At 43.8% G+C, this 26,600-nt stretch overlaps 1 protein-coding gene and 1 pseudogene across 1 annotated transcript; one reads left to right on the forward strand and one right to left on the reverse strand.

Annotated features, from left to right (window-relative positions):
* Positions 1-2,120: 2,120 nt before the first annotated feature.
* Positions 2,121-20,844, forward strand: Plekhf2 (pleckstrin homology and FYVE domain containing 2). Its single transcript, XM_021160206.2, has 2 exons — positions 2,121-2,371; positions 18,180-20,844. Exon 2 carries the CDS (start codon positions 18,194-18,196, stop codon positions 18,941-18,943), a length of 750 nt encoding a protein of 249 aa, XP_021015865.1. The 5' UTR covers positions 2,121-2,371; positions 18,180-18,193; the 3' UTR covers positions 18,944-20,844.
* A 227-nt stretch (positions 20,845-21,071) lies between these two features.
* LOC110292380 (small ribosomal subunit protein bS16m pseudogene) lies at positions 21,072-21,745 on the reverse strand (annotated as a pseudogene).
* Between the last annotated feature and the right edge of the window lie 4,855 nt (positions 21,746-26,600).

Consider the following 26,600-nt stretch of genomic DNA (forward strand, 5'->3'; position numbering starts at 1 on the left):
AGGACCTTCGGAAGAGCAGTTGGTGCTCTCAACCACTGAGCCATCTCTCCAGCCCAAGGAACCAGATCTTAAATTTAAATTTTAATCAGTACACCTGCTCAGTGGTTTTTGCCAGTATGAGTTTAAATAAATGGCTTCCAAACTGGGGAGCACACATCCCAGGAAGGGAAGAGAATACACAGACTGCAGGTAGAAAATGTATTACTCCATAGAGTTATATCATTATTTGGCATGCCTTATTTAATATTAAATAACAAGGTAAACTGTAATAGACATATGTGTGTACACATTGTACATGTATGCTTAATAATTTTCATCATTCATTATTCTTAGCTTGTGCTTGGCATGTTACAAATATTGATTCATTTAATAACTCTTTGAAGTACTCTTATTATTCTACTTTTACACACGAAGGAACTCAGGGTAACTAAGTGTGTCCAAGTACACAGGTACCATAGTTTGTGGCAAAGCCAAGGTTTCGAGTGTAGACAGTCTGGCTTGCATCTTTATACTTTAAGTTAAATAAGTGCATTGTAGGGAGGGCAACTTTTTTTTTTTTTTTTTTTTTTTTGGTTTTGGTTTTTTGGGTTTTGTTTTTTTTTTTTTTTTTTTGAGACAGGGTTTCTCTGTATAGCCCTGGGTGTCCTGGAACTTACTCTGTAGACCCAGGCTGGCCCCAAAGTCAGAAATCTGCCTGCCTCTGCCTCCCAAGTGCTGGGATTAAAGGCATTCGAAGAGCAACATTTTTATTGATGACACTAGAAACACAGCAGTTCCTAATCTTAAAATCTAAAAGGACTTTAGAGTGTGCTTAGTCTAGCACACATAAAGATTGTGTGTGTGTATACGATTGAAATCCTGTAACTATCCCTATTATGACAATTGATCTCCTTTGCCAGTTTTGTTGTGGATACTAATTTAAAACAACTGTATTTGTTTCACAGACATTGAAATAGCAAAGAACTTAAAGAATTCCAGGCACAAGAACATGAGAAAAACCAATAGAACCAACCCCCACCCCAAACCAGGCTCTATTGTGGATAGAATGGTTGGGTGGGTGGTGGATTCACTAATTCCAACAACTGGCTCTCAATCTTTTTCTTCTTCTTTGTTTGTTTTTGTTTTTCGAGACAAGAGTTTCTCTGTAGACCAGGCTGGCCTTGAACTCAGGAATCCACCTGCCTCTGCCTCCCAAGTGCTGGGATTAAAGTCGTGTGCCAACACCGCCCGGCAGCTCTCAATCTTCTTAATGCTTTAATACAGCTCCTCGTATTGCGGTGGTCTCCACCATAAAATTATTTGTTATTACTTCATAACTGTAATTTTGCTGTTATGAATCATAATGCAAAATATGTGTTCTCCGATGGTCTTAGGTGACTCCTGTGATCCGCAGGTTGAGAACTGCTCCAACAGGAGGCTAAAAAAAAAAATTCCTGAAGTAATAAAACTTTAATAATAACCCAATTTCTACCCCTTCCCTGTTTAAACGGTGTGCTTTGCCCAGCCAGCCTAGATGCCTCCGCTATCTCTCCGCAGCGCCTAGTAAATGCTCTTCTAACCCAGCGTCATGGTAGCACGGAGTTCTAGGTACGCGAAGCAGTTGACCGAGGGCCGAGGGGAAGTTTTGAAAAGAGCGGAGTTCTTAGGCGTAAGGTTACACAGGAGCCTGCGGGTCGTGGGTGCGGTAAGCGCAGACCCCTGGCTTGGGAGAAAGCGACAGCAGGTGCTCGGCTGAATGGCCGAGCCGGGCGGGGCTGGCAGAAGCGGTTGGGTGGCGAGAAGCAAAGCCTTTCCTGTTCCTTAGGGAGGGAGGCAGCTTCCGCCCATTCTTCCAGAGAACTTCGCGGACTGCTTAAGAGCCCTTTCCGAAGGCTAGCCCGAGTCAGGAAAGTCAGGTCAGGCGACCCAGTACAGCCTCTGCTGGCTCAGACGCGCGTCACCTCTGCGCAGAGGGAGCGCGTTCTCCAACCCCGCTGGGCGAGGCCCCCCGAGTGGGTGTGGCCTCCGCGGAAGAGCCCGCCCCCCGTGCGGTCGCGTGGGGATGGAGGGGCGGGGCAAGGCGATGGGCGGGGCGAGGGAGCCGGGAAGAAAGGGCAGGGCGGGTGTGCTCGTGCCCGTGTTTGGCGCTTGGGCGGGGGCGCGCCGGTGCGCGCGCAGGAGGGACGCCAGCCGGAGCGGCCGTTGTCGGGTTCGACTGGCGGGGCGGTGAAGTCACCTGCGAGCGGCTGCGCCCGCCGCGTCCGGATCGCGCCGGCCTCGCGGGGCCCCACGCAACCCTGCGAGGCTGGGGTCGGGGAGCAGGCGGAGTCCGCGCCCGGAGTCGGCGACTAGGAGGACTCGACCCTCGGCGCCGCCGCCCGCGCGGGGCCGGGTAGGTGCCATGGGGGTCGGGACGCACCGGGCGGCGGCGGGCTGGGGAGGGAGAAGCGAAACTTTGCGGGCGCCTATCCCCGCGGGCCCGGGCCAGCCGTGGCGCGGGGAGGGGTTGGCGCGGGCGGCGGCGGCGGCCGACGCCATGTTGGGGTCTGTGGGAAACGGGGCGCTCGGGCGGCTCCCCTCCGGGCCGGCGCTCGGGCTGGAACCGCCTGGGTCCCGCCGCGCCCGTCCGCGGGACGCCGCCCCGAGGGCCAGGGCCGGGACTATAGACAGCGGCTGGGGACTGGACCTCGCGTCGCCCCCGAAGTTGTGGGGCAGCAGGACTCGGGTCCCCAGATCGTGCAGTCTGAAAACTTTACAGGGTCTGGGCGTCAGGGGCACGCTCTGACTCCAGCAGTTTATTTTATGACTTTATATGAAAATGGCACCGTACAATTGGCTCTGATAGGAGCCGTAGCTTACACGCTACTTGGAGGTTATTTTTTTTTTTAAGTTTTATGATCTTTTGCCTAGTTTTTTTTTTTAATGTTATTAAAGGCCAAGAGCTGGTTTCCCAAGTTGCTCGAGTAGCCTTGTATAGTCCTCGAATATTAAAGCAGTAAGTTGCGTGAGTGTGCAGTGGAAATGAATAGTATTCAGGTTACATACACCTAAGCAGTAACTCAGACTCCCAAGTACATTAAACTGGTAAATGCCTTCTTTGTTATGTTTTAATATGTTGCCTAAGAGACTCGTTGAAGAACCATTTAGAGTTGAACGTTCAGTTGAAACGTTAAGGCTTGTGTTGTCTTAAGACTAAGTGAAATAACCCAGTGTGTTGGCTCATGCGGGTTTTCTGAGCACTCCTGAGGGCTGGGGCAGAAGCATTGCCCCGAGTTCAAGGCCAGCCTTGGCTACAGCATGAGTCTGAAACAAACAAGCCCAGGACCACAACAAACAGATTAGGGTGATTTTGACGATTCAGCTTTTTTATTCTTTTTCCTTTTCGTTCCTTAAAGGTGCATGAGTTTTGAGCCCCTATCTTTGTACCTTTTTGTAGCTTAAGGGGTGGGAGAGCCCAGGTTAATTCAGAATTAACAAAGGCTATTTTTAATCACTGTGGGTCATGATAGCATTGGGAGGTGAATGGTATTAAGTTGCTTATTTGGAAAGCTCTTTATAATCGTCCCCGCCCCCAAATGAAACTGGTGTACAGCATGAAGTAGCCTAGTAAATAAATACCCTTAAAAAAATAAAGGCAGCTTTAAAATTATGTTAAATGGGCTGAAAAGACTCTTAACAATGCAGAAGCCGTAAACAGCCATGGTGAATTTCCTTTTTTACTCTTTAGTTTTTTAAAATCACTCTACTGTGTGAGGAAGGAGGAGGCACACAGCCCCAGACCTCACGCCGAGAGGTCAGAAGACGAATTTCCTGAGTTTCTTCTCTTCACCATGTGATTATGGGGATGGAATTTAGGTTGTCAGGCTTGGGGGCCAGCTGCTATCACTACTTTCTGAGCCACTTTTCTGACCCCTCTATTTTTAATTATATCGTGTGTGTGTGTGTGTGTGTACACATTTGTGTGGGCACATGGCACAACTGTGGAGGTCAAAGGGATAACTTTGGAAGGTGCTTCTCCATCCCCCTTCTGTCCCGGGATAGAGCTGAGGCTGTCGGGCCTGGCCTCAGAGCCTTACCCCACAGAGCCCTCCCTGCCCTCTGTTTAGTGTTTAGGAGGTGAAAACACTTTCTTAGGTATGCCAACTTTCTTTAAAATTTCCTTTAATTTTTGCTCCCTTGTCAGGACACTTCCATTTGATATATATTTATTTTTTGGACCAAAAATTATTTATCAGAAAGAAGTTACTAGCCTGATATTACAAATCTTAGCAGTCAGTCTGCAGCCATCTCGTCGTTTCTAGAGCATGGCATAACTCATTCCTGTGTGGGCATTCTCTTGCCCATCTCGTTTCTTCTCTTATCCTTCTAATTCAGGTTTCAGTATAACTGTCTGCTAAAGAGCTGATAATGTGAGGGTATGATACTGAATGTTTTCTTCTTAAAAACTTTTTGTGGAAGCTGGAGGTGTAGTGGAGCACGGCTGTAATCCCAGCACCCTGAGGCCAAATTGCTGAGAGGTTGATCTGGGATTCATAGTGAGACTGTGTCTCAAAACCAACCAAAACCAAAACTACCGTCAAACCTGCCCTCTTTGAAGCTTTTCCGCCCACTGTGCAGACCAGCTTCCTCTTTCTCCATTGGATTCAACCCAAGGCGTCCTACAAGTGCCACCTAGGTCTATAATGGCACGCCCTTGACAGCAGGCATCATGTGAGGGCCCATTTGCTTGTCCATCTTCCGCAAGCCAGAGTGGAGCGGATGCTCAGGAGAGGTTTAAATGATTCTCTGTAAATAGTCTTCATAAACTTACTAAGTTGTAATTTATCCGTGGGATAGCTAAGCTGCTCCGTCGTCTGCCCTACGCACTACAAACTCCATTCAGTTGGCGGATGAAGGGCTCGAACTTGTGTGTGTGTTTTCTTTTTAGACACAATTAACTTTGACTGAATTTTGGCATGGGCACACAGACTTGAATATTTATGAAATTTCCAAGCAGATAATAGACTGATGGATAGTTGTGATGGAGAGAAGCTGTGGATGGACAAAAGGATGAAAAAAAAATCAGTTTAAAATGGGATTGAATTTTTGCCATTGAAAAGGTTTTGTTTGTCTATAGGTCATTTAATTAAACAGTTTTTGTTGTGGTTTTGGCATACTTGTCTTAGGATTTCCTTTAAGAGCTCAATGAGAACCAAATAAAATCTGATTTTCAATCAATGTTGATCTTTGAGGCTCAGCTTCACAGGTAAGCTTTTTGTTTATGTAGCAATCCTCAGGCCAGTGAATAAATACGAATTCTTTATTTCCCTCCCTCCCTCCCTCCCTTCCTTCCTTCCTTCCTTCCTTCTTGTTTTTTTTTTTTTTTTTTTTTTTTTTGCAACAGGGCTTCTCTGTAGCCCTGGCTGTCCTGGAACTTGCTTTGTACACCAGGCTGGGCTCTTAAGTCGGAGATCTACCTTGAGTGCCGGGATTAAAGGCCTGCGTCACCATGCCTGGTTGTGCTTTTGCAGTGCTGACTTAACTTGCAAAACTTTTCTAGGTTAAGGTGTTTTGTAATTTTGGAAGGACTGTAAATTTTGGACTCGTTTCGTGTCCTCACTTAAGTCTTTCTCAGTGTGATTTTTGAGGCAGGGTTTCATGTAGCCTAGGCTGGCCCCCATCCAATAATACCATATGTATTTAAGGATAACCATAGGCTCCTGATCTTCCTGTCTCTAATAGACCTTCCCCACTGCACCTGGTGCTTTTTTTTTTTTTTTTTTGGTGCTGTTTTCTTTTTTGGGAAGCTCGAATTCTCCATCTTAGGCTTCTGCTTCCTCAGTGCTGGAGTCACAGGGTGCGGGCCACCCCCCCCCCCCCCCTTTCTGGGTCCCATGGTCAATCTGTGAGGCACAAAGTGGTGTGTACCATGTGAGGAGTACCTGAAAAGAGAATAGAAGGCATTTGAATAAGTGCTATGAGCATGCTAGAAAGAAAGCACCTTGAATGCAAAGAAGACTGGAACAAGTCGTCTGAGCCCTGGCCTTTGCTGCTTATTAGCTACACTCTTGAACAAGGAACTTGATTCTCTAAGCTCCACTGGAGTCGTTTGTAAAGTAGACACAGAACTTTGCTTCACAAAGTTGTGAAGATTCACTAAGATGTTTGTGAAAGTGCTAGGCACACAGTAGTAGCATCTTACTGACTTTTCCACTTAGCCGCAACATCTCCTGGATGACACCTGAAGCTCCCTCTGTTCTGGGATCCTGCTCGTGCTGGCGTTCGCAGAATGAATGATTGTCTTGTGAGTTCTCTGAAGGACTTCAAGATAAATGAGCCAAACCGATTCCTTCTTCCTACAACCTAACACCGAGTTGGGTGTTTCCTTAGATTTTCACCGGCATCTTGCCTCCCCTTTCATCCCTGTATCCAATAATTCCTAATTGTCTCTACTGCTCTTTAGCGCCCCCTTTCATTTCTGTTCTCCATGGTTCTTTATGCTTTTGTTACTATCCAAATTGTTTGAAAATGATTTTGTTATCATGTCTTAGCCACATAGAACCCTGGGTTTAACTGTGAGATGTTTTCATGCGTGTGTATACTGGGCTTTGATTACACTCATTTGGAGACTGCTTTTGCTTGCTTGGCTTTCACTCTTCAGTCCGGCCTATGTTTAAAAATCCTTGGCTCCCGTTGCCTGTGTATTCAAATCTAAATTCTTCAATCTTAATTCTCTGTTCTGTTGTTGTTGGGTTTTTTTGTTGTTGTTTTTTCGAGACAGGGTTTCTCTGTGTAGCCTTGGCTGTCCTGGAACTCTCTTTGTAGACTAGGCTGGCCTCGAACTCAGAAATCCGTCTGCCTCTGCCTCCCGAGTGCTGGGATTAAAGGCGTGTGCCACCACTCCCGGCTTGTTCTGTTGTTTTTTAAAGACGGTTTTTAAAACTTCATTTTAATCATATGTATCTGTGTTTATCTTTGTGCAGATATGTGCACATGAGAGCAGGTGCCTGTGGAGGCCAGAAGAGGGTGTTGGGTCTCCTGGAACTAGAGTTAGAGGTGATTGAGAACCACCTAGTATTCATGCTTAGAACTGAACTTGGGCCTTCTTCAGGAGCAAGCGAATTTGGTTTCTTGTAGCCCAGAAGGCCTCTCACTGTGTAGCTGTAGATATCCTTTGACTTGGTGATCCTTCTGCCTCCATTTCCCCAAATGCTGGGATTCTAGGCACGCGCCATCACATCCAGCTTCAGTCTGATGCTTTCTTTTGCAGCTTATCACCTACTCGTTTTACCAAAATTAATACTTGCAATAGCAAGGGAAGTGCTATTACTGTCAGGCCCTAATGATCAATACTTGTTCAATTCCTAGAACCTGGTGGGAAGAGAAAAACAGTTTTTTTTTTTTTCTTTTTCGCAAATTGTTCTCTAATCTGCACTTGTTTCCTGGCAAACACACACATGTAAAAATTATTATTTTAAGTTAGTATTCCACTACTACACTTGCTGCTTGCTTGCTTGATTTCATTCTCGAAGCCTGGGCTGAAGTGTTTCTTTTCCTGGGGTAGACATAGATGCCATCATCTACTCTTCCAAATAGTTTAACCTATTTTTTAAAAAATAATTAAATATTTTGAAATTATAATTACATTATTTCCTTCCTTCCCTTTTCTCCTTCACACTACCATTGTTCTCAAATTTGTGGCCTCTTTATCACATCCTTCCATCCATCCATATATATCTATGCTTCTGAGTACATGAGTAAAAGCTGCTTAGTGTGTGCAATCTTACCTGTGTGTGTATGATCCCAGACTTAGTAGTATTGGATAACTGGTGGCTCTTACCTGGGGAAGGACATTTTTTTCCAGCTCCCAGAATTCTTGTTGCCTGTAGCTCTTTGAATAGAATTGACACCTGAGAGCCTTCCCCTTCCATCTTAGCATTCCATTGCTGTCACCATCGTTCAAGTCTTGTTCATGAAGTCATGCTGATGACATTTCTAGGAGACACGATCTCACAGGAAACTTCCTGTTTCTCTGGCTCTTAGTGTTTTTGTTCTTCGTTCTGCAATCATCCATAAATAAGTTTTAGATGCAGGAATTGTGTTACAGATGTGTCTGTTGGGACTGGGCACTGTACTGTAATATCTTGTTCCCTGCATTTTGATTGGTTGCAGATTTCTTTAATGGACTCAGTCTGTTGCAAAGGCCAGTTTCTTTAAGGAGGGCTGAGAAGTACAGTGGTATAGGAATAAAGATTTAAAATATGTTCAAGAGTCACACTGGTTCAGTAAAGTGTCAGTAACAAAAATTCCAACACCAGCCATGTTTTGAATTGTTGGTCAGGGTTGAAGAGACTCCCAAAACAGTACAGGCTCTACTGCCCTTGGCTACTTCCCTGAGGTACAAGTCCCTATTGCTGGTGACACCATGCACTTTGACACAGACCCAGAGGGATCTGAAGGCCTCCTCCCTTAGGACTAGGTTGGTACCAGAAGATACTCTGCAAGCTTCCAAGAGGGCAGCCAACAGTCCTACCCAGCAGTTAGGCCTCTGTACACCACAACCAGTGTGGCACAATAACCCTAAGGACACTGTAGTGGCATGCATGCCTTCCTTCATGGTGGCCAGCAGCAACCAGTGGGACTTAAAGGCCCACTCAGAGGGAGGGAAAATATGCCTGAGACTGGGAACTCCTCTTGGAGGAGAACCTACTTCTTTTGTTTCAAGATTTAGGCCTAGATACCTATATGATCAGAATTATCACAGATCAACTCTTAGCCCTGAGACTGTCTGTGTGTGTTCTCTGGTGTCTGTGTGTGTTTGCTGGCTCTTTGCTTCTCTGCTGTTTAGACTTGATGAAGTGCAGAAATTTTATTCCTCATGTTCTAGTTAGTACATTTCAGGAGTACCAGACCCCTTTCTTACTGTTGTTTGTTTGTTGTTTTTGTTGGGGGGTATTTGTTTTTGAGACAGCATCTTAAATATGTATGTAGCCCTGGCTGGGTTGGAAATTGACTTGTAGACCAGGCTGGTCTTAAACTCACAGGAATTCACCTGTATCTGAACTTTGAATGCTTGGATTAAAGGTGTGTGCCATGCTGGGCAGTGGTGGCGCACAGCTTTAACCCTAGCACTTGGGAGGCAGAGGCAGGCGAATTTCTTGAGTTCGAGGTCAGCCTGGTCTACAGAGTGAGTTCCAGGACAGCCAGTGCTACACAGAGAAACCCTGTCTCGAAAAAACAAAGGTGTGTGCCACCACATCGGCCGTTTTTTCCTTTGTAAATTATTCCATCATTCTCAATCCTATAGAAACACATCTGAATTATATATACTTGACATTGTAACTATCTTTTTACCACAAAGATTTTTAGTTTTGAGTGTCTTGTTTACTAGAGTTTTGTTCGGTGCCCAATGGCTAGTGGCTGTTTCACTACTTGGAACCTATTGTCAGTTATCTCTGGATTTATTTGTTTCCACCATTACTTAAATTTAAAACAGAGGGATCATTTTATACTTCCCCCACCACTTCTGAGCTGCATCTCCAGCCTTCAGTTAGTTTTAGCTTTACTCTCATACATCGTTAGTCATAGTGCCTCCCTCCGACTCACAGCCCTTACTTACTCCAGCTCAGGCTCATAAGACTCATGTGGCCCAGATTGACCTGGGACTTACAACTGTCTTGGTGGACTGAGGGCCTGAATCCCTACAGTCAGCTCTTAGATCTTGGTTTCAGTCCCTTCCTTCAAAAGCAGTGTCTTTCATTGTTTGCAAGGACTAGATGAAATCAGGCTAGTCCTGAGGTTGAAGGAAGTCTCAGGAACTAAGGTGGTTGGTGTGTGGTCAGACAGCTTGTCCTTTTCCTTTCCTCTAACTTGAGTAACTCTCCAATCCCCCACTGTGACTGTGCAGGTAGCTCAGCTGAACAAACAAAAAGAACTACTTTTTTTTCAAAAAGAACTACTTTTTACTTCCGAGTTTATCCCTTTCCTTAGTGGGTTTGTGGGTTTGTTTTTGTTTTGTTTTGTTTTGTGTTACTCTTTCCTATTGAAATTTCACTTGTTCTTTCAAATGTTAGAGTGGTAAATTCTGTGGGCCTCACTCTCTCATTTCCTGCTTCCTGCCTTGTTGATTGTTTATTATAATACTTAACTGATCATGCTTTATATTAAAGTTGAACATAAATCCTTCACTGCCTGTGTCTTGATCATTCTTTTTTCCTACCAAGTAGTACAGTGAGCAAATCACAAGCGTTGGGTGTGCTGAGGAGGCAGGCATGGCTGGCATGGCTGGTGGCCCCAGCTCCGCAGGGTTGCTCAGTCCCCTCGGAGTTGCCAGCACTGTGCTGCTGTTCTTGGGCACGTCTATCTGAATTCTGTCAATGATAAAAATATGCTTGTATTATCATTTTGTATTGACAAAACAGCTGGGCTTTTTGGAAAGAAGAACTCATAGATTATCATGACATTAAGGTTTTTTTTTTCCTTAAATAGGAACTTCCATGTTTGATGTTTAAAATGACTAATTAAATGTAGTCACATAATGTAGATGACATTTGCTTGTCAGTCTGAAATCTGTGGATCCAGTGAGGCGCTTGATGGATGAGGCACAGCTCCTGTTTTCTTTGAGGATTAGCAGGCTTTAACGATGCTGGGTTTTAGCAGACTCCAGATTGAGACGCTGCTCTTACTTGTAACTGCTAATCATATTCCGCGCTGCACACTCTGGCTGTGTGTGTAATACAGCAAGTTTGCAGGTGCTGTTGGGAATACATAATTGTAAGAAATACTGTTTTTGTTTTCAGGAACTCCCAGTTCTATTTGAATAAACGTGTATCCAAATGTTGCTGAAACCTGTAATAAACTGTCTTAAGTGGTGTGGAGAGTAATGGTGAAACCTGTGTGGCTGTTAGGCCTTGGCCGGAGGACCTCTTCAGGGAGTGCTGAGATTTCAGCAGACAGAGGAAGACTAGAGAAGGATGTGTCCTCTAGTTGAATTTAGAGATGGGGAAGGAAACCCAGAGCTGCTGACAATTTGGTTTGATGTTCAGCAGAGAAAGACTACAAGAGGCTAGGGTTTAGTGTGAACAGCTTTGAGCAGCAGTTAAGGATTCAATGGACTTGCTTCTCTTGGCCTGGGTGTCTGATTTTTTTTTTTTTTAAAGAAAGTTCCCTGGACATCGCTGCAGTAGAAGAATGTTAATCTTTAGGATTTATTTAGGATGACTTAACGGAGACTTAAGACTGAAGTCTCAAGACTAAGATTCTTGAGAAACTCAAGGTCTGTGTTCTACACTCCTAAACAGACTTTTTTTTTTTTTTTATAAAGATTTATTTATTATATGTAAGTACACTGTAGCTGTCTTCAGACACTCCAGAAGAGGGCGCCAGATCTCGTTTCGGATGGTTGTGAGCCACCATGTGGTTGCTGGGATTTGAACTCTGGACCTTCGGAAGAGCAGTCGGGTGCTCTTACCCACTGAGCCATCTCACCAGCCCCTAAACAGACTTTTAAAAACAAACACCAGCCATCAACGCCAACCAACCCAACAGTTCAGTGTGCTTGTGCTTTCGAGTTTTTTCTAAAATCTTTGTGTGGCTCTGTCCCTGTATAGCATGCTGTATTTCTTTCTCAGACACAACCTATTTGTGACCACGTTTACTGACGCTGAATAGTCCGATGGAACTTTGCTTTTTAGTACTTGAGCATATCTTACCCCGGAGCCAGCCTGTCTGCCATTCCTCCTCCTGTTCATGTTCGGTTGTGCTGGTGGCATGGCTGTGAAGCTTTTCAAGACTTTTCTCTAGTATATAAGCTGCTGAAGCAAGCATGCTAGGAAGCGCGTCTGTAGGTGCTGTTGATAATACCAGGTTACAGGAAATAATAGGAACTTCCCAATCTGTTTGCAAAAAGCATCTATCCAAATTTGGGCCTATGGGTAAAATAAAGCCCTCTTGGAAATGTTAATTATCTCTTCTTCTTCCTTCTTCCTTCTTCTTTCTTTCTTTCTTTCTTTCTTTCTTTCTTTCTTTCTTTCTTTCTTTCTTTCTTTCTTTCTTTCTCCTCCTCCTCCTCCTCCTCCTCCTCCTCCTCCTCCTCCTCCTCCTTCTTCTTCTTTTTTTTTGGTCAATGACCTTTCCTAGATACATAATCAAAGGTCTACATCAGCAATGTATTTCTTAAGGTAGCAGGGAGTACAGAAAAGACCGTGTATCCCCATCACCCCATAAAAATATACCAAGCTGTGAAGTCATAGAAAAGTTATTTAACTTAAAACATTTTAAATGTATGAATGTTTTATCTGCATGGATTTATGGGCACCATTTGTTGAGGCCAAAGAGGGTGTCAGATACCCTGAGTCTGCAGTCACTGTTACAAGCTACTGAATAGGTGCTGGGAACTGGGCCCCAGTCCTTCAAGAACAAATGCCTTTAACTGTGGAGCCAACTCCCCTGCCGCAGTCAGTCCTCCTGACTCTGACTCGGCTCCCTGAGTGGGAGGGAGGGTAGTAAGTGCATGCTCCTACGAGGCTTTTTATTTTTAAGCCATTTTATGACTTCGTTTATATTTACTTATTTATTGAATTGGTAGAATGAGTTATTTTCACCTAATACCATCATCATTATTACTGTTGGATTTTTGAGTCAGGTTTCTTTGTGTAGCACTCACTGGCTGACCTGGAACTTACTCTGTAGACCAGGCTGGCCTCAAATGCACAGAGATTCACCTGCCTCTGCCTCCCGAGTGCTAGGATTAAAGAAAGGCATGGGCCAGCACCGCCCATCTTTATCCAACATTATTACATGAAAGAGTAAAGTAAATATGTCTAGTAGGCATTGGTTGTGTGTAGTTCTTTTTTTCCCTTTCATGATTGAGATTATAAAATAACTCACCTTTTTAGTAATGGGCAGATATGGAGCCTAGGAGAGATTTTTAAGTTAATGGAGTTTTTCTATTCAAATATTTGAAGTTTCATTTTCTCTCAGCTTAATTAGTCAAGTCAGTATTGATAAGTTTGAACATAAAATATAGAAGCTTGTTTCCTTTTTCTTATCTACAGTCTGCCTATCCCTTTACAGTGCATGTTAAGAGTGAAATCTTAGCGGGCATGCCAGAGAGCTCTTCCTGTAGACTGAAAAAGTTAAATTCACTCACGTTTAGTTTGCACAGATGTCAGGTATTTCTTCTTTGTTTTATTATCCCAGTATTTTATTTATACTTTTACTCAGTATTTTTTGTGCTAGTTATTAGATTGTGTGACTGTGAAAAGTAGCTAGGCACTTAGAATATATATATATATATATATATATTGTTTGTGGGGGGTGGGCTCCATGGACGTATTCTAGGCAGTTTTCTGCTGTTTGGCTTTTGCTTTGTTTCTCAGGATCACTTCCCAGGGTTCTTAGCCTCACCTTGTGCTTCTCTGTCTGTGTAAACAGTGTGGTTAAAACAGTTTGTGCACATGACTTGGTGGCATAGTGTTGTCCCTAACCCTGAGCCCGGGTAGGGGTGTAGGTGAATTCAGGCAAGTTAAGACTTGCTGTTGCCGGGTGGGGTGGCACAGGCCTTTTTTAATCCCAGCACTTGGGAGGCAGAGGCAGGTGGATTTCTGAGTTCGAGGCCAGCCTGGCCTACAAAGTGAGTTCCAGGACAGCCAGGGCTATACAGAGAAACCCTGTGGGGGGTGGGGTGCTGGGGTGGGGGGTGGGGAGAAGACTTGCTGTTAATGTGAAATCCAGCCACCCACTTCTGTCAGGCCAATATTTTAAAGCCAGAAGTACCTCATTCATTGACTGTTTGCTGCTGCTGTTTCTTTTTTAAACCAGACCCTTTGGCTCATAGTTTATTGGTTTATTTCCTACTGTAACCCATTGAGTTTAAATACTGGATTTTATTCATATCAGAAGTCGTAAGTATGGGTAAGAAAAAAATTTGTCCAGGCATAGTCAGTCCCATATGCCTTTAACGTCAGGCAGCGGCAGGTAGATCTCTGTGAGCTCCCTACCAGCCAGGTCTACATGGTGAGAGATACCCTGTCTCGGAAGGAAGGGCAGACATGAGATGTGTTTCAGTAAGGATGAGACGAAGCACTGATTGATGAGCAGCAGGAAGAACTAGCACAATAGTCTGTTCTCAGTGGTAAATAGATAGATAGGATCCTTTGTCTTCTAGGTTTGCTTCCCCCCCACCCCCCCAGTATTACAGTTTAACCAGTGGTCAGCGCATCCCACTGAGTGTGTAAAGACATGCATGGGCAGTGTAAATGAGGTTCCTGTCTGCCAGAGAATAGGAAGTTTTTTCTTCCTAGTCCTTTAAAAAGTCGGTGGTATTTTTTCCCCCAAAAAGCAGACAGCATTCAGATTGGACCACACTGTGGCCCCCTTTCCCCGTTAAGGCCCTTTAGGATGTAGTGGACTCTATCCTTGGGTAAGCCCAGTGGTCTTGCATTCTGGTTGTCCCCACAGTGTCTGGAGTTCTTAGTGCCTGCTTAGGCCTTAGGCCTTGAGCCAAAGGATCTGTTTTACCAAAGAACGTTGCTTTGGGGTATCTAGTAGTAACTCCGGTCATGTTGATACTTATGCCCCTTCTGATGACTTTTTTTTCTTTTGTTTGTTTGTTTTGTTTTTTCAAGACAGGGTTTCTCTGTGTAGCCCTGGCTGTCCTGGAACTCACTTTGTAGACCAGGCTGGCCTCAAACTCAGAAATCCGCCTTCCTCTGCCTCCCAAGTGCTGGGATTAAAGGCTTGTGCCACCTCGCCTGGCTTCTCTTTACTCTTGAACAGGGAACTTGCTTGTATCATGTTTTTTTTCAGGCATGCATGTCATGTCTGAGAAACATTTTTTTTTTTTTTTTTTGGTTTTTCGAGACAGGGCTTCTCTGTATAGCCCTGGCTGTCCTGGCACTCACTTTGTAGACCAGGCTGGCCTTGAACTCAGAGATCCGCCTGCCTCTGCCTCCCAAGTACTGGGATTAAAGGCTGCGCCACCACGCCCGGCTGAGAAACATTTTTTGAATGAATGTGAGGTCTGAAAACTTCATAGATAAGTTTCTACTGTAGATACTGTTAGATTTTTAATTTTAGTTTCTGTGTACTTACAAATTTTATAGGTAGCTGTGATTATGCTTTTTTTTTTTTAGAGTTTATTCAGGGCACGTGGAGGGGAGTTAAGAGGGTTGTAGAGGCAGAGAAGGAGAGAGTAGAGAAGTAGAGGCTGGCCATGGGGGGGGGGAGGGGAGAGGCGAGAGGCAGAGAGAGGCAAGAGTAAGAGAGCTTACTTAATCTTAAGATAAATGTTTAAGTTGTGTTTTGTTATCTCTAAGTTGGATGTCTTACTGAGGATATGCTATTGACCTTTGGAGCCTTTTACCAGTGGCACCTAAAACTTGAGTACCTTAAAGCCTGCAGTGCTTGAGTCTGCTGATATGGTGTGTATTAGACTGATGGGTGGGGTAGTCGCTTCTCCCCACCTGAGTGCCTTGAGTGTATTTCCGTTGCTTTGTTTAGGCTTATCTCATGCTCGGGTTGATTAGGATGCATTGTAGTTTACTTGCTATAAGTAGTGCTATATTGAATATTCTGAGTCAAGTTTACTATTATTATATTTTATTTGTTTGTGTGGGTGGATGGGCCTGTGCATAAAAGTCACAAGTCACCTCGTATAGGCCCTGAGATGGAACTCAGGTTGTTCAGCTTGGTAGCAAAGGCCTTTATCCATTGTGCCACCTTATTGGATCAAATTTTCTTTTGATTGGATATTAAATTGGTGGTTACACCTATTTTCTGTAAAGTACAAAAAAAAAGCACCTGTTGCCCTGTATTGTCACAAGTACTACATCTTAGGACATCTCCTTTTTCTTTTTTTTTTTTTTTTTCCTTTTTTTTTCTTTTTCTTTTTCGAGACAGGGTTTCTCTGTGTAGCCCTGGCTGTCCTGGCACTCACTTTGTAGACCAGGCTGGCCTCGAACTCAGAAATCCGCCTGCCTCTGCCTCCCGAGTGCTGGGCTCCTTTTTCTTTTTTGTCAATCTGATAAAAATATCTTGGTATTGGACCGGAGAGATGGCTCAGCAGTTAAGAACATTGACTGCTTTTCCAGAGGTCCTGAGTCCAATTCCCAGCAACCACATGGTGGCTCACAACTATCTATAATGGGGAATTGATGCCCTCTTCTGGTGTGTCTGAAGACAGCAGCAGTATATCCACATACATTAAATAAATAAATAAATAAATATTTGAATATTTAAAAAAAGAAGACAACAGGATTTTTAAAAAAAATCTTGGTGTTTTAATTATAAATGAGGTTAGACTTTTCATGTTATTTTAGTTCTGCAATCTACTTTTTACATTTACTGTGGGGGAGGGGCACATGTTTGTAAACACCTTGCTTATCAAGGTGTGCTTGTGGAGGTCAGAGGACTTTTGGGATTCAGTCCTATCCTATGGGTCCTGGGGATTAAACTCAGGTCATTAGATTTGGCGGCAAGCATCTTTATCACCTCACTGGCCCTCTTCTGTGATATATTTGTCATAAGATGCTAGGCTTTTTGCTCTCCTTATGTAGCTGGAGGTGGAGCCCTAGGTGAGCACTCTGTCACTGAGCTGTGGTAGCCAGTCTCAAAAGGGGCAGTGGGGGGCAGTGACAGAGACTGAGAAAGGACTGGTCACTTAGTTAAGACCTTCAAGCTTTGAAGCCATCCAAAGTCTTGTTCAGGCATGCCACTGCCCCTCCTTGTGATTCAGGAATAACCAGACTTATAATAAGCTATTAATGGAAGCCAAGACAGGTTACGGTGTCATCAGTTGGTGAACTAAAGACACACACGTTAGTCTTCTCAGACCTTGGTGTTCTTCAGTGTGCTTGGTGTTGCTGTAGCAGTACTGGGTCAGAGGACGAAATAAAACACTACTCAGGGACCTGAGAGAAGTCAATACTGGATCTAGATTAGATCTATGATCACTGAATTAATAGGTTTTTTTTTTTAACACTGTTAAATGTTCTTGTTTATCTTGAGTATATTTGGTGCTTCAGATGATGTCAGAGATGGCAGTCAGTTAGATGGCCTCTGCAGCCAGTGATGGGCATGGATTTCAGTCCTTTGGTAAGAAAGAAGCTAAGAAATACATAGAATATGACAAACGTGGAGGATGGATAGTTTGCTGCTGTCAGGTGTTCTAGAGGAAAGAGTCTAACTAGGATTTGAAGGGTGATTGAGAGGTGGCTGGAGCTGTAAGTAGTAAGGAAGACAACAGGAAAATCCACTTACACACAGTAGTGGTTTCTTCAAATGCTATGTTTTAGGCAACGATGACTTATGTTGAAGTGGAGAGAACAAAAAGTCCAGTAAATAGCTGGATTTGTGACAAATGCCTATTGTTTCAGGACTTGGGAGTCTGGGGTTCGGGGCATGGCAAGTTCAGGACCAGCTTGGGCTGAGTAGTGTAAGAACCCATCTCAAAAACAAAACAGTTTTTTTTGTTTTTGTTTTTTTTGAGACAGGGTTTCTCTGTGTAGCCTTGGCTGTCCTGGAACTCACTCTGTAGACCAGGCTGGCCTCGAACTCAGAGATCCGCCTGCCTCTGCCTCCCAAGTGCTGGGATTAAAGGCGTGTGCCACCACGCAGTTAAAACCAAAAATCTACCAGGTAGTTAACACACACTATGTTAAGTGTTAGATTCTAAAGATTAAGGGCAATCATCTCAAGTAACAGCAGAAACAATGTAGCATTTTAGAGATCACTTGCTGCCTATGTATTGATTTAGAAGGGAAGGCTGGAAGCAGTTGGGAAAACTTTGGGACTAATCCAGGTGAGAACATTGGGGCTGAGGCTTAGGGGTTATATGTTGCTTATTGGAAAACTGGAGTCATTTTTTTTTTAAGTGTTCATTAGGGATTCTGTTCTCTAGAATCCCATTGAGATTCATGGAACTGGGTTTATTATTTTGCAGAAGTTTTTAATTGAACTTGTTTTTCATCGTCTCATTTTTACGTGTGCAGGGTATAATGAGACCCACACTGTAATCCCTCACTTGGAATAGAGGCAGCAGGACTGTGTTCTAGGCCAGCCAGGTTTCATACATAGTTCTGATGCCTAGTGATTCTATAGAGGGAAAGAAAACGGGATTACTTGCCTTTGGAAAAAGCAGTGTCTTGGTAGATCACATCTTGGTATTCCTTGTAGGAATTCATACTTTCTGTGTGCTAATTTCTTTTCTTTTTTCCCCTAAGGTTATTAGCAAAAGATGGTGGATCGCCTGGCAAACAGTGAGGCGAATACTAGACGCATAAGTATTGTGGAGAACTGTTTTGGAGCAGCTGGTCAGCCCTTGACCATCCCTGGGCGTGTGCTTATTGGAGAAGGAGTGTTGACTAAGCTGTGCAGAAAGAAGCCTAAAGCAAGGCAGTTTTTCTTATTTAATGATATTCTAGTATATGGCAATATTGTTATCCAGAAGAAAAAATACAACAAACAGCATATTATTCCCTTGGAAAATGTCACCATTGATTCCATCAAAGATGAAGGGGAATTACGGAATGGATGGCTTATTAAGACACCGACTAAGTCATTTGCAGTTTATGCTGCCACTGCCACGGAGAAGTCAGAGTGGATGAATCACATAAATAAGTGTGTCACTGATTTACTCTCCAAAAGTGGGAAGACGCCCAGCAACGAGCATGCTGCTGTCTGGGTTCCTGACTCTGAGGCCACCGTGTGTATGCGCTGTCAGAAAGCAAAATTCACACCAGTCAATCGGCGGCACCATTGCCGCAAATGTGGCTTTGTTGTTTGTGGTCCCTGCTCTGAAAAGCGATTTCTTCTTCCCAGCCAGTCTTCTAAGCCTGTGCGGATTTGTGACTTCTGCTATGACCTGCTTTCCACCGGGGACATGGCCGCGTGTCAGCCGACTAGATCAGACTCTTATAGTCAATCGTTGAAGTCTCCTTTAAATGATGCATCTGATGATGACGACGATGATGATAGCAGTGACTAATGACGTGCTGTGAAGTATTTAATTGACTGCCTGAGAGTCAGCTTTGGGGGCGCTCTCAGTTTGCTTTAGCCATGACTGCCTGAGAAGTCTTAACCTCTGTGCCTCTCTGTATCCTATAGAAAGCAGCCCCATGCTTTCTGCTCCCCTCTGCACTCTCTCACAGGGACAAACTTGCAGATACATCCGATAGGGTCTTGGCTTTCTACTGTCCTTATTTCTAGATTATTTTCTTGTAAGTTGGAAAGGATGTTTATTTAACAGATCTTGTATTACATTTCCCTGATATGGAAAACCTAAAAGCACAGAATGATGGGAACAAGAGTGTGATGTGCTTGGTATCTGGCTTTTCCCCAAGCAGTCGATGTAATGGTTAAGACACCAGTGACAGGACATGGTTTGGAAATCCTTTATTCTCTTTTCTCAATACCAAGTGGTGCCTTACTGTGGCAGCAATGTCACTGTCACTGAAATAACCGTAAGCCCTACCTTCTTTCTTGTTTGATTGATTTAAACACACTGGTGCTCTTACAGGTGGAGAATGAGTGTTTGATGGATGTAGGTAAGCATATTTATTTGACAGCTATGAGGAACTAAATTTAGAGGTTTCTCTACTCTTATATGAATATTTTTCATAAAATAGTTGTGATTATATTTTTACATCTTTTAGGCACCAAATTATAATGGTCACATATATGTTTAGCTGGTTGCCACTGTTCGGGATTTGATTTGAAATTCATCACTAGTATAGAAGTGGCATATCCCACTAGCTTCTACTTTCCTAATATATTTTTACAAATAACTTTATTTGCTTTACATTATTTCTAAAAGGAAAAATCTGAGGAAACCCTTATATTTTCCAACAGCGTTCTGTGTAGCTTTGCTTATCCTGGAACTCGATTTGTTGACCAGGCTGGCCTTGAATTCTCAAAATTCCATCTGCCTTTGCCTCCCCAGGCACCACTACCACCTGACAAAAATGAAAAGTCTTAAGAAAATCCTCCCAGGAGAACATGGAGTCTTAGAGATCTGGAAGAGATCGGCGTTTGACTAGGTTTCCTGTCTGCAAGCATCGTCAATTTTTTGTGAAATTATCTTGATTTACATCATTATTGTATTTTACAGAGTTTATGAAGCCCCAAACAATTTTTATTTTTGTAAAACAATTGTATGTTTAATCTGTTTCTGAAATCATTTTGCAATATATGGAAATAGAGTAGCAGTTGATATTTCTAAATTGTGACCATTGTCCGAGATTGCTTTGAGAACTGGTAGTTATTCTCTTTATGTTTGGAGGCAGCCATTAGGCTGTAGGCCTGCTTACTGCATAGCACTGGACGTGCCGGGCACATCCTGGCCCCTGGCATGCTTCAGTAACTAGGTTTTCAATTGTGGGAAACCAAGCTGAAAGGTCTGTTTTGTTTTTTGTTGTTGTTGTTTTTTTTTTTTTTTTTCAGAGTTCAAGTCCAGCTCCTCCTTTTCAAATTTTAAAACCTGTATAATTCTGCAGATGTCCTAGGGTTTGAGTCAGTAACTTGTGGATGAAAGTCATTGGTATTTCGCTTTGTGGTTACAGTACTAATTTTACTTTTCTGCTCAGTTTTGAAAGTTGTGTGAGCTATATAGGTCTCCCTGTAGGAAATGTGAAAAAAAGCACAATAGAACCAGGCTAGGGGCTTTGTTCCTGCCTTTTGTTTTGGTTGGTTTTACTCTCAGATGGTTTTGTGTTTGTCTCAAAGCAGCATATACATGCAGTCAGTAAGCATGTTTGAAAGGACCATAAAAACTTGAGAAATGCTGATGGCAACTTGGAAATTCAGGAACCAAGGGGAAATGTCCTGAGATAACATTTGCATTGTCGACCTCAGTTGACTGTTTTTACAATAAAAATATTTTGCAGCTTATTTCCTGTGTTTTTATGCTGTAGTTGAATATTTTCTTCCTTTTCTAACTAAGATATTATGCATAATCCCACCGTAGTATATATTAGCCATGAATGGTTAGGAAGTAGGCAATAATGGAGAATAGTTTTTTGTTTTTAGATAGACCTATTTTGGCCTCAAACTGACTATGTAGTAAGTAGTAGCTCTAATTTCGAAGCTGAGAATTTCCTTGAACTGATCCTCCTGCCTCCACATCCAGAGGACTAGAATAGCAGGCTGGGCTGACACAGTACTGAGGTCTTTAGTTCTAGGCAAGCACCCCACCAGCTGAGCCACACTCCAGCCCTTTAGGAGGTGCTGATACAGGAGTGGCAGAATTGCTTCTCAGATCTTTTTTTTTTTTTTTTTTTTTTGACTTGGGAAACTGTTTATTGATCCTCAAACCCAATACAACACACTCTGCACAAGTTTTACAGGCCCTTGACCTTGAGGCAACACAGCTGTGCTTGCTGAAGTCGGCTTGCTTGTCTCTCTGGGCTCTGATTCTGCTTTCTGAGGCCCCAAGAGGATTTCTCCTGCTCTCCTCCTCTGCAGTCTCCGAGGTGGTGATCATCATCTGATTGGGGGTGGAGGAGGGGAGAGGCAGAAGGACCCAGAAGTTTCTCTGTAGGCTTAGAGAAGTGAGCCCCACAGCCAATCCAAAGCCGGATCGGGTCCAGGTTGAGGGCAACAAAGTTTTCTCCATTACTGTTGGGCAGTGGATCATCGGAGCCCAATTGCTCCAGGAAGTGGCCATTCCTGTAACACTTGTGAGCAACCACAATGTGGTAAAAAGGCCGATTGGTGCAGCCACCTGAAGCAAGGTGTATGCTTAGGTGGACTCAGTGATAGGCTTTGCAGAAAAGGTGGTGAGGTGAACCATGGTGCTTCTGCGAGCTGCTCTTAGGCCGTCCCCCTCTTGGTGACTCTCAACATCTTAATTTTCCAAGAGTAGAAAGAACAGGGAGATTGACTGGTATTACCCCCTTTGCTATCCAGTTAATTGTACTATTAAGTAATCCACATTAAAATGATAGTTGAAAAGCTTTGGCGATACAAGTTTTTATCAGGGGCAAAAAAGAATTTACCACTTTACCAGGCATTGTTTGTGCATGAGCCTGCAAGTTTGTATGGAGAAAATGTAATTGTGTGCCTTGTTAACTTACAAATTTTAGCAGCTTTATTTGAAACATCCTCCATTTGATCTACCTGCGGCCCACCTGTTTGAGATGTTCAGCTCAGTGATTCATATTCATTCAAGCTATCACTGAGCTTTGGATAGCTTTATCCTGCCCACCCAGGAGGCACTCTCTGACCCCCTGGCCTTGGGCACCCACTTTCTGTCTCTGTTTATCTTTGCTCTTTGGGGCCTGGGGCAGGGGATTTATAGTGGAATCATTCACTGTAGCCTCTGGGGACCCATTTAGTTCACTAAGATGTTCTCATGGTTCATTTGTAAAACATTATTGAACACTTGACACTCTTAGTATCAAATAAGTTTTTCAGTTTAATTTATTTAAAGTTAATAAACTCCTCCCACTCTTTTGGGTCAGTGTGTGTGTGTGTGTGTGTGTGTGTGTGTATCTCCAGTACTTCTTAACTGTGTCAAATTGACATAAAACTAGTCAGCACGGTGAGCAAATCGTTTAAATATCTTCTAAAAGGGACTTATGTTTACGTCTGTGTGTACGCCATGTGTGTTTGGCTGCCCTTGGAGGCCAGCATAGAGGACTGGATTCCTTCAGGCTGATTAGCCTGATGTGGGCGCTGGGAACGTAGCAAGTTCAGGGTATTAAAATTGTGTGTGCACCTGCTCACTTGTGAGAGCCATTTGTATGTAAGTGTAATGCCTGAAGGGGCATTGATACCTCTGGAGCTGGAGTTACAGGCAATTGTAATTTGCCAGATTTAACCCCGGTTATCTGGAACCCAAGCAAGCACTCTTAGCTGCTCAGCCATCACCTCAGCCCTTACTTTACTTATTTTCATGGTCTTTTTATAATGGCTATACTAATTTACATTCCTACCCAGCATGCCAGAGTTCCCTTCCCCACACCTTTACCAACATATGCTACCTTCATCTTGATAGTAGCCATGTGAGCTCATCGTGGCTTTGTTCCTTGGTGACTAGGGACACTAAACATTTCTAAAAGTATAGGTGCTAATGTTCTGTATGTCTTTAGAAAAATCTCTGCAGCTAAGTCCTTTCTAGTAGTAAGTGGGCAGAAAAGGCACATTATTTTAATGCAGTTCTAACATTGGCGTTGTCTTCAGCACGTCCTAGATGATGGATGATTTCTTGTCTTCTGAGCCACCGCATATTCAGAAGTGTAATTTACCCACTGACTGGAAGAGAAAAGCTCACGAAATTCACCAGTGTTTTAATTTGCCTGGAAATTCCTTACGAAGTATAATGAGCTTTCTATTTCACTAGAAGACAGCCCCTAGTCCTTTCTGGAGGCACTGTGGGGGTGTGTTTTGTGAATCAGTAACTGGAGTCCGTAGAAAACACAGGAGGAAGGCTTGGTAACCAGGGCAGGAAAGAGCTGGCCATGGTGGTACTTGCCTGTAACCCCAGCACTTGGGAGTCTGAGGCACAAGGATCCATCAGAAATTCCAGTTTAGCTCAGCCATGCTAAATTAGCAAGACTTGTCTCAGAAAAATAAAGGGAAATGTGGAAAAAAAAAGGAAAATATTTGCAAATTGTGTTTTGGATTATAGGATACTTAGGGAAAAGATAAGGTATTTATCACTAACCCTGATGCTGCCCTCATGTGGTTCCAGAGCTCAGGAGCCTGGATGTAATCCTCAGTCAGGATGCTGAGTGGGAAACCAGCCAAGCTTCTGTCCCAGAATAAACCACTAAAGTACCCAGTTTTAATACCCTGAACTTGCTATGTTTCCAGTGCCTACATCAGGCTAATCAGCCTGAAGGGATCCATTCCTCTATGCTGACCTTCAAGGGCAGCCAAACACACATGGCATACACACAGACATAAACATAAGTCCCTTTTAGAAGATACTTAAGAGATACTTGAGCAGAGGAGTCTCCATTGAGAAACCCTCCGTAAGATCTGGCTGCTGGCAAGCCTGGAGGGCTTTTTCTTAGTGACTGATGGAGGGCCCAGTCCTTTGAGCCCCTTGTGGGCTTTGTGAACCCACACGTGGAGCCACCCCTGGTAGAAGCAGGTTAAACATCCCTTTAAGAGCCAGCAAGATTTTGCTGAAAGGACCCTGATATAGCTGTCTCTTGTGAGGCTCTGCCAGTGCCTGACTAATACAGAAGTGGATGCTCACAGTCATCTATTGGATGAATCACAGGGCCCCCAATGGAGGAGCTAGAGAAAGTACCCAAGGAGCTGAAGGGGTCTGCAACCCTATAGGAGGAACAACAATATGAACTAACCAGTACCCCCAGAACTCATGTCTCTAGCTACATATGTATCAGAAGATGGCCTAGTCAGCCATCACTGGAAAGAGAGGCCCCCTGGTCTAGCAAACTTTATATGCCTCAGTACAGGGGAACACCAGGGCCAAGAAATGGGAGTGGGTGGGTAGGGGGGGAGGGTATAGGGGACTTTCTGGATAGCATTTGAGATGTAAATGAAGAAAATACCTAATAAAAAATTAGAAAAAGAAAATAAAGTATGTTGTACATGTAAAAAAAAAAAAAAAAAGCAAGTCATTAAGCAGCCTCCTCCATGGCCTCTGCCCCAGTTCCTGCCCGGCTTGAGTTTCTGCTCTCACTGGTTTTGATGATGAACTGTTCTATGGAACTGTGCATGAAATAAACCCTTTCCTCCCCAGTTGCTTTTGGTCATAGTGCATCATCACAGCAATAGTAACCCTAAGTATGTATGCAAACTGATCTTTCATCGCCACATCTGTCTTCTCTCAACTCTGGCCTTACCCAGGAGATCCTTACACCAGATCCTTGCCCTCCTCCTCCTGTAGAAGATCTCTTCACCCTATCTTGGATTTATAACTGGATATATAAGTGCTGCTCACTTCAGGAGGCCCTCCCTGCATGCTCCTAGCTCTCACAACTCAAGGCAGGCTGCTCCCCCAGGGGGGCCTGTCCCCTCTCTGGGTTCTGCCTCCTGTCCCAGGCTGCCCTGTGCATTGCTCAGCCTGTGCAGGCTCTGTGCCCTGGGAAGGTCCTGTTGGCAGGTTCTTCCCTGGGTCGTCCCTTGCCTTGGCCCTCTTGCTGGGACCCTAGGAATGAAGCGTTCAGAAGGAAACTGGACGAGGAATGCCTTTCGCACTGTATACAAACTTCATTTTGAGAAAGAAGAAAGAAAGGAAGGAAGAAAGAAAGAAAGAAAGAAAGAAAGAAAGAAAGAAAGAAAGAAAGAAAGAGAAAGAAAGGGAATGAAAGAAAGAAAGGAAGGAAGGAAGGAAGGAAGGAAAGAGAAAAAGAAAGAAAGAAAGAAAGAAAGAAAGAAAGAAAGAAAGAAAGAAAGAAAGAAAGAAAGGAGAGGGAAGAGGGGAAGAGGGAAGGAATAAAAGGAAAGGAGCAAGGAAGGAAGGCAAAATATGTTTTGTTTTGGTTTTTGTTTTTTTTTTGTTTTTTGTTGTTGTTTTTTTGTTTGTTGTTGTTGTTTTCGAGACAGGGTTTCTCTGTTAGCTCTGGCTGTCCTGGAACTCACTCTGTAGACCAGGCTGGCCTCGAACTCAGAAATCCGCCAGCCTCTGCCTCCCGAGTGCTGGGATTAAATGCATGCTCCACAGCATGTACAAACAAGACAGATGTGATTATAACTCCTGCCCAGTCTAAAGACAGCGTCGGACAGACAAGCTGAGGCCTGCCTCTCAGTCATCCGAGTGCCCCTACAGAGGAGGATTTGAAAGTCATTGCTTCATACCAAGTCTCTTGACCCAGTTTGTCACCACACCCAGGCACTTGCCTTGCCTTTTTTTTTTTTTTTTTTTTTTTTTTTTGGTTTTTCGAGACAGGGTTTCTCTGAGTAGCCCTGGCTGTCCTGGAACTCACTTTGTAGACCAGGCTGGCCTCGAACTCAGAAATCTGCCTGCCTCTGCCTCCCAAGTGCTGGGATTAGAGGCGTGTGCCACCACTGCCCGGCTCCATAGGCTTTTAAAGCATTCTTTCATACTTTAAAGCATGTGTTCTGTGGCTATTTTTGAGATATTCTCACTGTGCAGTCTGCTTTAGTCTTGAACTCATGATTCTCCTGGGTCAGCCTTAAGTGCTCAGTCACAAGCCTGTACCACCCTGCCTGCCTTGGAGGGGATATTTGATGTATTTATTTTTATTTGTTTAGGCTTTTGCCTGCACGAGTATCTGTGTACCGTGTGTGTGGTGCTCACGATAGCCAGAAGGCGCTGGAACTGGAGTTGCAAATGGTTGTGGGCCACTGTGTGGGTGCTGGGAATTGAACCCAGGTCCTCTGGTGGTGCTGAGCCATCTCTCCAGCCCCTGAGAAGATATTTTATCATCTAAATATCTCAGTATAGAAGTTGTAATGTTAGCTGTTTACTTGTTCTTTGCATGAATGCCATCATCAGACATGTGCTTCACTTACGAACATGGATAATTCATAGTATTTTTATACTTTTCTCAATTTTATAGTCCATCATGAAGACGTGGTGGAAATGATATCCTTATTTATGGAAGAATCTGCCATTTTACACCTAGTGGCGTATGTTTCTGTGATTTAGGCTTTTTATTAATTTAATAATAGAGTCTGCTGTAGTTCAGGCTAGCCTGGAATTAAGT

Source organism: Mus caroli, unplaced genomic scaffold (assembly GCF_978045245.1).
Source record: "Mus caroli unplaced genomic scaffold, Mus_caroli_1 scaffold_6, whole genome shotgun sequence".
Taxonomy (NCBI): domain Eukaryota; kingdom Metazoa; phylum Chordata; class Mammalia; order Rodentia; family Muridae; genus Mus; species Mus caroli.